Consider the following 12,515-nt stretch of genomic DNA (forward strand, 5'->3'; position numbering starts at 1 on the left):
ACTCTTTGAACTAGAGTGGAAGATTATCAGAATTTGACTTTTTCAGTCACAAAGTTAATTTATTTATTTATTTATTTTATTTTATTTATAGACTCTTAGAAGCTACAGTTCCCATTCATTGTAATTGCATGGAAAGGAGTAACTAGCACAATTCTTCAGAATTTTGTCCTCCACAAAATAAAGAGAGGGTGGGTAAATAAATAAATACATTGTCTTTTTGAGGTGAACTATTCCTTTGAGAAACATTACATAAATTTTATATGAAGTACAGGTCAGGTCCGGCTCTTTTCTGTGCTGACAGAACTGCTTTGTCAAATTAGCGACATGGAACTGCATAATAAATCTGATGAATAGACCCTGAGAACAGGAGATTATGCAACCATTGTGCTTGCATGTTTGGACAAAGCTTTCTGAAATTCATTTGAGCTTTATCGTTTTATCTTTTATATATTATCTATCATCACAGGCTTATTATATATTATATTGATACAATAAAAACGTATAAAACAAGGATTTGCACCTAAAAGAAATAATATTTTTACTGACTTTTTTTTTTTTTTTTTTTTTAGGGGGGGGGTCAGTCAAGCTATAATTAGCATATATAATTTATTTATTAAAATATAATTTGTTGTTTTTGAAACCTATTAAAATGGTTAGTCTTGTCAGAATGGGGTAATTGCAGTTGAATGCATGTTCTTAATTGTGAGATTATGGGCAATTGAACCAGCATAATACAGTTATTATACAGTCTGGTTTCCTCTCGCCTCAAGTTTTCTATCTGTTGATACTAGACCCAATCAGGCAGACGACTGGCTTCCCTGTCTGTCGTGTGCAGTTTGATATGTTGTGAAGAAATGTTATGCGTACATTTTTTGACTTTCTCTCAAATTATAGTTATTGATTGTCATGGTGTTGAGGTAATGTGATGTAAATATTGCAGTTGTTTCCGCAGTAATCGTCCTGATAATTGTAGATGTTATGCCATGTGTTATGCAACACAGATGTTGTGAAAAATTAGCATCAGTCCTTATGTTTTGTACATTTGTATATTGTGCAAGAGACTCTTGTAAACTGAAGTTCTCGGTGTAATGAGACAGCAGGGCTAATAGACATGAAGGCTACAAAGGAATGTTAAGAAAGGAATGCCCCATTTGGGCAGCTTGGACAATTACCCTAGTCTGTCAAACAGGTGTGGAGTGGAAACAGCCTCAAACACCCTTAAATATAAATAGGCCTGCTGTGTTTCCCTGTGAAAGAATGTGCTATCTAAATTAGACTGAGTGTATTTGTTGATTTAAACCACAATTCATTTTATCTACTCAAGACCTGACTAACAAAACACCAGTATACAGAGAGCACTTTACTATATTAAAAAAATACTTAATACTTAAGAGATCTGTTTGAGAGTATACTCTAATTGAGAGTATTAATTTATGAAAATAGACTTTTGAAATAACATTAATATTGTATATGCTTACATTTGTATCATCCCCATTCATTGGAGAGCGGCTTGTTGTCTTTGTTTACTCCAGTACTATATTTCTTTTTAAGTCAGTTTAACACAGGCATACCTAAAGTCTTAAGCTGCCATTAAAAGCCTTTTGTAGAATATTAAGTAAAATTTAAACAGTAAAATCTAAAACAATTGAAACAATTCAGGAAACTGCAACAAATAAGTAAATAAATAAATAAAGTTATTATATTATATATATATTAAGTTATTTATTATATAACATTTTAAAACACGTAACTAATTTCCCTGTGGAGAAAGAGAGTTTCTTGTGGTAAAATTCTATTTACAGTGTCCTTGTTTCATGTTACATAATAACTATAAATTATGCAACTAAACCTAACCCTTACTCATAGTAAGTTGTAGCCTAGTTAATTATTATTACTCAGTACATAGATGTATAATTAACACCGACACCTTCAGATAGGTTGTAACTTGTTTTTGTATTAAAAATAGTTGTGAAATAATGCTTTAAAGCACATGCCACAAATAATTTTTTTGACACAAATGCTTTTCCTTTTGCTTTTATTTATCTCAAAATATTGCTTTTATTTTCAACTGTAGAGTTTGTTTTTCCCAGGATGGCCATTTAGTGTAAAATAAAATAAAAATATTTTTTTTTTTATGTTTTATGAGTTGTGTCGTGTTGATAAAATAGCAATTAATAAATTTTCAGACTTCAGAGACATTCATGCTCATTTAAGGGTTAAGACCTGTGTGTGACAACTAGCCCCGGGCTCTTTCTACACTTCTCTGTATGCGGTGGGAGGAGCCAGTGTCGCTGGAACTGTGATTGCGTTTGTGCGCGCGCGGGTCTCTGGAGGAGCTGAGCCAGTGAGATCACATCCTCGCGATGCAGCTGCCAGCGAGTCAGAAACAGAATGCCAGTTTATAGCTGAATTACGGCTCAAATCTGCGACAGACGCATACCCTTCCAGAACTATTGTAGCGACATATAAACGCGTTGATTTTAGATAATATACGTAGCCAGGTTCTTCCAGTCTTTCGGGACTATGGAATGCGGTTTCACTTAAATACCTCCTCCCTCCCTCCTGTTCTTGGTGGGCTCGCGCATTTTGTCACGGCTCGTTGTTGGATCTATCGGTGTGAAACCGAACGCAATGTGGGCCAGAAACGATTTTGAGGACGGATTCGACACTTACAAGATAGGTAAGAGCCTACCGCTTGTGTAATGACACTAAGCCAGATATTATGTTAATAAGAACAGCCATGTTTGATCTTCAGACTGGCGCGTGTAACGGCTCGTGTATTGTTGTTCCGCGCGCTCAGGCTGTGATGTATTAGTGATGTTCCGTTATGAGCGTTGTGATGTTGACCATCACTCGTGTCACCTTCAGGCGGTCTTTGTTTGGGTCAAGGGACAGATATGGACACACAAGGTTCCCTAACAGAGGGGTCTCTAATATATGCAGTGCCGTGGCACACATAGGTCCTATTTTTTTTAGCTTGTGTGTATATATAGGCTATATATATGGTAACACTTTAGTTTAGGGTCCAATTCTCACTATTAACTAGTTGCGTATTAGCATGCATATTACTAGGATATTGGCTGTTTATTAGGCTAGTACTTATAAAGCACATATTAATGCCTTATTCTATATGACCTTATTCTACATCCCTTTAATCCTACACAATACCTAAACTAAACAACTACCTTACTAATAAGCAGTAATTATGAGTTTTTTGAGGCAAAAGTAATTTCGTTAAAAGTTCGTTAATAGTGAAATGTTGTGAAGACATGTTTTTCCTTAAAATAAAAATAATTTATAATTTATATAAAACACTATCTAATTATTTATTTTGTTGTTATTCTAAAGTATTACATTTTACATAGTTTTATGATTGTAGCTACTATTAATGTTAGATGTAAATAAGACATTTTTATTTTTTACTGTTATAAACTGTCAATGTTTTAAATTATTGCATTAATTTACTTAATCTTTTTTTTTTTTTTTTACCCACTCAAATATTGAAATTGCTTTCATGTGTCTTATGCAAATTGCTCAGTGGTGAAAGTAAAATACACATTCAGTGTTAGGCTATTTAGTAGTTTGTGCTTTTACACTTTGTGTGTTTAAAGTTGTCTAAATATTGAACAGTGATGCAACAGATTCTAACTAGTCTCTCTGCCAGTATGTTTAATAATTCATATCATGTTGCATAACTGTTGGTGGTCTTGAAGAACGGCTGGTGCCCCATCAACAACAAGCCCTATGTTTACCCGGGATATTTACTCATCTGATACTCAGTCACGATGGCTAATGTGGATCACTTTCATATGAACCGGTATGAACTTGAGGTTTTTCCACCCAGGAATTATGGAGACCTATTTTTGGTTCTGGTGATTTCAGCTGGGTCTTGGCCTCCTGTTGGTCTTGAACTCTTAGGTTTAAGATTCATATAAAGCATCTGAAGTATGTTTTGTTTTTCTTTCTTAGCTGCTATATCAGGAAAATTGCTCCAAGTTTGTGATTTTTCTAAGATGTATGGCACGATAAAACTGCATGTGTCAGGAGTTGTTGATTTTGCTGATAGTAGGCCTACCTGTAATGAAAAGGATGCTGTTGTGTTTTTTCTTTACAGTTTTTAATAATGTAGTAATCTAGCCTACTCCATAATAATTTTTCATCAAAACTTTGTACTATGAATCAAGTCATTTGTGTTCTCTTTGGAAGCAAATCAACATGTTTGTTCAGAGATGTTGGCAAGAGAGATTTCATATTCCATTTTTTTTCCTGGCAGGCGTTACGGTGGACAGCCTAAATGGTGGTGTCTAAACGGATTAGCCTACACTTCAGAATAGATTAGGCTAAGAGATATTGGGGACAAGCCCTCTAGCGCAAGACGGACCATTTGGTTCACTGAACTTCACCTTGTTTTAGTGGTTTAATTAGTACTTTTGGCCCAGATAAAAACTGTTCAAAAGTTTGGGGTCGGTAAGATTTTAAGTTTTTTTTTTTTTTTTAAGAAGTATTTTATGTTCACCATCGTTGCATTTATTTGGTAAAAAAGGCGGTAAAACTCTTAATATTGTGAAATATTATTAAAATTTAAAAGAACTGTTTTCTATTTGAATATATTTTAAAATGTAATTTATTTCTATGATGTCAAAGTTGAATTTCCAGCATCATTACTCCGGTCTTCACATGATCCTTCAGAAATCATTCTAATATGCTGATTTGCTACTCAAGAAAACAGATTAATATTTTTGTGATAACTGTTAAATTCTTTAATGAGTAGAAAGTTAAAAAACAGCATTTATTTGAAGTATGAATCATTTGTAACATTATAAATGTATTTACTGTCACTTTTGATCAATTTAATGCAGGGTAGAAACTTTCAAACAGGTGTATTGGAGCTGGTTGGAGCTAAACTCTGCAGGGACAGCGGCCCTCCAGGACCTAGATTGGTGAACCCTGATTTAATGTGTTGAGTGATAGTGATAGTGTACATATTTTGAGTGATAGTGTACATATCAAATGAACAAAACTGTTCTTTGTAGGGGTATAACGATACCCTAATTTCACGATTCGATACATATCACGATACTGAACTCACGATACAATATTATTGCGATACTCCAAGACATATAATAAAAGGTTAAGAAAAAATTTACTGTTGATTAAATGCTAAATTTGATATAACATTGTGGGTGTAAATGAATAGGCTTGGACAATAGAGACACCAGAATAAATATATTCATGATTCTGAACCTGAAAATACAGAATTATTTTAGATGAATATGCTTGCACTCTGTCACTGGCTAGATATATTTAAAATAATGTAGGCCACTTTTTACTGGTAACATAAGACTTATAACATAAGCATTATCAGGACCCACTAATATTCCCCCATTATTATACATTATATTCAACATAATATATTGTAGTTTAATGTAGTACTGACTCTGAAAAAAAAATTTTTTTCTCACAGGGTAATTTTTATTTTGGGTGAACTATCCACGATACATATTGTTGCATTTTTGTTGCATATTGTTGCAATATATTGTGACACAATATATTGTTACACCCCTAGTTCTTTGTCATATGAGTCATAGGTTTAAGTCTCACAAACCTTTATGTACAACATAATTTTTCCATGGTGTTTGGTTGTCTTAGCGATTCTTTTTGCTACATTTTTGAGTAAATAGAACCGATTCTAAATGAGCACTGGTTCTTTATTCCTAACTAGGGCTGCACGATTAATCGTTTTAGCATTGATATCGTGATGTGCGCATCCGCAGGATGTGTGATGTCAAGCATAGGGATCGTAGTTGATACGTGATCCGTTCGGACCAGGCACACGAAACGCACATGATTCTCGGATTAATTGCAAATGCAAAGTTTAACCATCATAGACTGATGGAGAGTCAGTTTAAACATTCAAGCAATTTTAAACCATTTTAATGCAAGTAGACGCATGTTTTAAGATTTTAAGGAAAGAGAACCCAATTCGGAACTCTTGCGCTGTTTTCTGTGCGCACACAGAGCCGTGCAGTCATCGTGCGAACACCGAATTCCGTTCTCTTTGCTTGAACGGACACATACACCCAAAATTATATCAAACTGCCTGTCTCGGCAAGTATCCTCGTAAACACAGTGGCTTTGACAATTTTGACAATTGAGAAAGAAAACGTATCATTATATTGGATCTGTGCATTAGCTCTAGTGAGAAAATCACTTTTGTAGCTTTAACAAAGATTAATTAGGCTATATTTAATTTATACAGTGAAGATTATGCAGTGTCATTTTGCATTTGATTATTCCATTTTTGTACCTAACAGTTTAGACTTAGCTGAAAAATATAGGCTAAAACACTGTTTATATAATTTGTATGTATTGTATTTATGATGTAATTCGTTTATTCTATGCAGATTCACTCCCCTACAGGCTACAAAATCACCCCAATCATTCTAGAATGATTCATTCTTTCCAAATAGAGCTATTCATATGGTGAAACTGTTTTCATATCGCAATATATATATCGCTGGAAAACAAAAGCTTGCATTGTCAGGTTTTTCCAATATTGTGCAGCCCTACTCCTAACCCTATCCATGATCACATTTAGCTCATTTTCACTGAAGTAATGGTGTTTGTAATGGCGACCTGAAAATTGCACTTCCTTGTCGTTATTGAATGCTCACTTGACTTAACTAAAAGTCTTTCATAGTGAATAGACAGTTAAATGGTGGAACAGTTTGAAATCATGTGTTTGTTGGACATGACATCCTTCTGTTTGTCTCCTCCTCTTCCATGGTAACCCTGTTCTGTTTGTTTCCTAGGTTCGAGCACGTCCTCTCCCGGATGGGTCCCAGGCTGCGACTCAGCATGGCAAGCTTCCTCTTCCGCCACTGGCATTAGCAGCCGCGGGCGACGTCACAGCGCTGCCTCGGACAGTGGCGATACCGGCATTGGAACCTCGTGTTCTGACAGCGTAGAAGGTACGAAATATATATGGCACAGCTTACTTTCGAACTAACCATGGCTGGCTTGGTTGACTAGCCTTAATCTGTTTTGTGAGGTGTGAAACGTATTATTGATCGGCTGTTGTAATTCACGGCTGGTTTTTGCAGTCAGACTTTTTCTAGCAAGCTCATTACAAAATCAGCCCGAAGTCATGACCCATGTCCTTATGCATCGCTTTAGTCAGACAAAAATTTAAGATCTTTGAACATCAGCTTCAGTTTCGCCATGACCAACAAATACAGAGATTTTAATGCTTTAGCGAGGGCAAACTAGGGCTGTTTTTTGTCTGCCACTTTGATTTTTGAGAAGTTATCCTGAGCGAGCAATGTTTTGTAAAAGCCTCTAAAATGGGTCACACTTCAATGTCTCTTAAATGTATGTAGGCCAATGTGTGCAGTGGCTTACGGGTAGAGATTATAAGATGATGAGTTATGTGAAATAGTTTTCTCTTTTGCCAAATGACTGTTTGCATCCAAACGCTCCAAATCACATGTATGTTTATTGGTGCCTCAAGCTGATCCTTCACAGTGAGCCAAACTTTTTTTTATTTAACATGTTAGACAACATAGGAATTATATGGCCAACAACATATAATTTGAATCTAGACCAAGAGTTTAGTGCCTGTTAAGGATGCCTGCATTGGAATAATTTAAAAGCAGAAAAGAAAAGGTGAAAACAATTATACTCCGTCAGTCGGTAAGATTTTTTAAAATGTTTTTGAAAGAAGTCTCTTATGCTCAACAAGGCTGCATTTGTTTGGTCAAATGTATATATATAATGTTTTTTTGTTTTTTTTTAAATGTATGTTAAAATAAAAATGCCAAAGCTGAATTTTCAGCAGCCATTTATCCAGTCTTGATCCTTCCGAAATCATTCCAATATGCTAATTTGGTGAAACATTTTAAACATTCTTTGATGAATATAAAGTTTAAAAGAACAGCATTCATTTAAAATTAAAAATAGTAATGTTTTATAGCAATGTAAAAGTTATTACTGTCACTTTTGATTAATTTAATGCATCCTTGCTGAATAAAAGTATTAATTTCTTTAAAATCTTACTGATTGCAAACTTTTGGATGGTAATGTCTGCTTGTGCAAGTAAATGAAGAGGCCTTTTTGACATGTATTTAGTGATTTTATCTTTGCAAAGAGAAATGTGAGTAGAAATTAAGCTTGACTTGGATTTCTCACTTGTTATGTACAAATTCTCCGGTTGAAATTAGTCTTAATGTTATACTAGTCTTAGTATAGGTAAAGCATTGAAAGATTTTAGCCACATTTTTATCATCTAAGATAAAATTTGCAGGTTATTAATTTGGTAAATGTAGGGTTTTAAAGGTTGGGGAGAAGGTTTTAGTTACAATAGTGATTGTCAAAACAGTCACGACTCACGGCAGATGCACTTCGTCTTTTTTCTTCCATGGGATTTCTGATATGGTCATACATATTTTAGTGTAAATAACTACCTACAACTTAGCAGCTATAATCACCCACAAGGCAGCTCAGTCAAAAAAAGTAGCACTTTACTCTTCATGCATTATGCAGGGGATTTCAGTGGAAGGCAGTTCTTTTACAATTAAGTTTAAAAGAAACCCATGCAATACATTTACAAATACAAATTGAATGGCACTTAAATTTAGTGGCACGAATGAGCATTATTTACTAGATGTTGGTGGTCCGTATCCAGACTCTCAATGTCAGTAGAGTTCCTGTGTCTCATCTGGTAGAGCATAATGCTAGCAGTGCCAAGGTGATGGGTTCAATTACAACACACATGTTAATGTTAAATATTAAACGATAATACTGATATATGAATAATACTAGAATAGCACTACGTTTTTTACAAGTTCAGATGCAGTTGTAGGGTGTTCTATATGGTTGCTAACTATAAAGATAACTATATTAGCGTTCACAGCAGCAGACGATATCGTTGTTTATTCTAAGCACGTGATTGTCTGTCACTTTAAATGCGAAAGGTCGTTACAGCAGGCTGAATTCTGATTGGCTGTCACTGTTTTTATCGTTCATCAGCTGAATAAAATCCTTCTGAAAGTGATTCCAACGATACAGTTTCTCTGTGCCATTATCGTTATAGCTGTTGTGTGAAGTGTGAACGCTGCTATTCTTTAATATTGAGAACAGTTGTTAGAACTATATCTTTATTCCTTTCGTTCTTGGTCTGAACAGGCCTTTAGGGTCTCTATGATTTTGTGGTCGCTGGATAGATTTTGTGCTCCCTTCTTCAATGTAAATCTATGGGTTTTATTCTCCCCTGATTTGTCATCATAATTGATGCCTAGGGCTATGATGTATTTATCCAATGGTATATCATGTCTTTTTCAGTGTGAGCTCCCAGCTGGAGGCGTACCATCCTGCCCTATATTTCCATGCAATGGCCATGTTGGTTATTATCTCACGGTACTTCCTGTCCCAGTGCTGTCTAAAGGGAGCTGACAGTTGCCTGGCTCAGTGCCCCAGAAAGACGGGCCGTCCTGCCGTCAGGCTGACTGTGGTCATGCTCGTATTGATCACAACTCCCTGCTTAAATTGATCTCTTTATCATTAGTGCAGTAAATACGCCTCTGCTCAGGGCTCAAATCAAGGTCAAGCACAGAGTCACTGGCTGTTCATACATTCTGTTCTGTTGGGTTGTGAATTTTGGCTTTTGCCAAAACTTGTGACTTTTAAATGCCCTAAGTGGTACTGGTGCAAGAGTCCAAACACGCTTGTTTCAGTCAAGAATGATCTCAGGGCTTTGTCTCTGTGCCGATTTAGATGCACGCAGCCAGTATGAGTTGGCTCCAGAAGTAGGGCAGATCTGACATAGAAACATCTGTAATAATCACTGTGTAGGATGAGAGCCGTGATATCACCACATGGTAGAGAAATAAATAACTATGACCTCCCCTGCACTGCTAGACATGATGACTAAATCCATGTAGAACTTCAATGTCAAAGCTGAATATTAATGCTTGTCATTGTCAATATTGAAGTTTCTGTGGCGTGTTTTTTTTTTTTTAAATACTTCGGCTACTTTAATGATGTTTTCAGTAATTATAATTATATTAAGCAGATGGATATAATTTAAGGGATGGATATACTATTGCAAAAATAATGGTTCTCATATAGGTTTTCTAAACACTCTAACATCTGCCATTGACGGTGTCAACTCAAAGTTGGTGTGTTGGTCTTGTCAGGATGCTCAAACAAAAAGAACAACGTGTTTACTCATTTTTGGGGGAATCATCCTAAATATTAAGCTGGGATGGATTTGGGATTCACTTTGTTTAAATCTCGCCATGTTGTGCTTTGCTCAAGGATGGTTTTATGCTGGCCTGAAGTTCCTCTCTCCCAGATCTTTCCTTCATTTAGAATTCTAATGCAGACTGATTGTCTGTAATCTACATGAAAAAGGGATAAACTATTCTGGAAGCCTCTCCAGAACCACTATATCTTGTTTTCAACGTGCAATTGGTTTATTACATTTTCACTCTATAAAACACTGAAACAGTCTGGAAAATTCAGCCGTAATGGACAGACAGCAGCACTCTATAATTTAATAGCTACTGTCTCAAGATTTAAGTGTTTCAGTGTTTCCTAATCTTTTCTGAAGCTTTAGAAATCGGTTTAGAATCTGTTATTGTTTTATTTATATACTGTATATACGTAGTGTATATACTGTATGTGTGTGTATATATATACTGTGTGTATATATATATATATATATATATATATATGCATTACCTAAATATTAAAAATACAGTTAATCACAAGTGTCTCCCCTGGTAATGTTTGGGAATCACTGATCTAGTTTCTCTTTTTTTTTTTTATGCTATTGCTAATTGCTAGTCAAAGGTGCTTTTTCTGTGTTTTTATGGTGTGGGTTTGCTCTCCTCATGTGGATTTCATAATTAGCAGACGGCCTCATTACGGTGCTGCATATCTGTGAGCCTGGGGACATGTCCTGCATTTAGGACATCCTGTCATATTGTAGTCAGTCACTTTTGAGCACATGTGACCTCAGATGCATAGAGACAGATGCATAGTCACCATGCCTCAAGCCAACTTAAACACGCTTAATAAGACTAATGGATTCAATGCATTAGATACAATTCATAAGGAAGTTTGGTTATGAATTGGCCTGTTTAATGCTGAAAAATTGGTACCATTTAAATTATTGGTGAAAGTTAGTGATTAGTGTATCTGTCTACAAACATATCGAAAGTAATTTTGTAGATCTAATAAAATAATTGTAACCGGTCTGAGTGAAGTTGTTAAGTCTTGAGGTTATCAGTTGTGATCTTACCCTTTGGCCCTCTGAAGGTCTCATGACAGAGTAAGTTTTCCTTGTAAGACGTCTTCACTAGTCTATAGTGTCAGGCTTTCCTGTGACACATGTTTAACCTTGAGAATCATGCCAGAGATGTGTCCTCTTGAAGATTAATTTACCTACTTTCATCCACCTTGAGAATCAGAATTCCCTCTCTCCAAATGAGCTGCCGGTGGATGACCTAAAACAAGGCACAGGAAATTCCTTTTGTCTTGAACCAGGACGCCTCATGACCTGAGTCACTAATTATACCTTATTATGGGCAGAAGCTTCATAATTACTCCTGGGGGGTTGATGGCTCCTATCAGAAGCTTCATTCTTGTTTCAAAAACCCTTGCATGGGATTAATGATAAGGTAATGACATTGCTGGACTTATTTAGACCAGAATCACATTTATTCCCCCACTTGCCATACTTCCGATCTGTCTGAGTAATGATTATTTGTCAGTAATCGGATGAAAGTCTTCTGTCTCGGGTCCTTAACATATTTGTCCTTGAATGTTTGCCAGGCACTCCTGGCACATGCATTTCCATGGAGCACTTACGCAATATAGTTTAGGACGGTAGGTGTCATCTTTCCGTGTGAGGATCAGCTGTGTCGAAAGGAAACCCGAATCGCATGACTTATCAGCCAAGAATAAACACAGAGGTGCCCTAAGACTAGCTGGAAAGGATGCCTTGGATGCCACTGAAGCATCCAGAAATACACAAGGAGCAATCTCAACAAAGTGACGTGCATTCCAGTGTATTTGTGATCCAGTGAGTTTGCATTGTTTTTAACAATGTCTGTCTATCTATCCATCTATCTCACTTTGCTGCTGTGTAAGTGGCCATTGGTCCTCAGCAGCATGAAGAGCAAAACTTTTATTCAAATTCTAAATGGATTATATAGCCTAAAAAATGTGCATAGGGTTAGGTTAGGTTAGGTTAGATGTCACTCATCTCAGTTCGCGATCTCATAAACTTTTCTACACTGCACATTGAATCTCTGATTTAATCTTCTTATTTACATCGTGTCTACACTTTGTTTGTTATAATGAGAGGATTTGCTAGCATGCAGAGTTCAGCACTGGACCAAAACTCCTGCGTTTTGAGCGATGATTGGATTATGATTAACTTTAACACCTCTGATTGGCCAATGGATTCAATAAATCAACGGATGTGTTTGTGATTAGCTACATTGCTCAAC

The 12,515-nt window shown here is 35.9% G+C and overlaps 1 protein-coding gene across 2 annotated transcripts in view; it reads left to right on the top strand.

Annotated features, from left to right (window-relative positions):
- Positions 1 to 12,515, top strand: part of cep85l (centrosomal protein 85L) — a 66,937-nt gene that overhangs the window by 2,964 nt on the left and 51,458 nt on the right. Inside the window, exons 1-2 of one of the 2 annotated variants that reach the window (XM_084090323.1) lie at positions 2,312 to 2,680; positions 6,813 to 6,971. In XM_084090323.1, the coding sequence (XP_083946449.1) occupies positions 2,632 to 2,680; positions 6,813 to 6,971 (208 nt within the window). In that variant the 5' untranslated portion in view covers positions 2,312 to 2,631. Of the gene's footprint in view, positions 1 to 2,311; positions 2,681 to 6,812; positions 6,972 to 12,515 lie in introns of those variants that run through there. The other variant, XM_084090324.1, reaches the window with a different exon arrangement.

The sequence above is a fragment of the Abramis brama genome, assembly GCF_963993115.1.
Source record: "Abramis brama genome assembly, chromosome: 18".
Classification (NCBI taxonomy): domain Eukaryota; kingdom Metazoa; phylum Chordata; class Actinopteri; order Cypriniformes; family Leuciscidae; genus Abramis; species Abramis brama.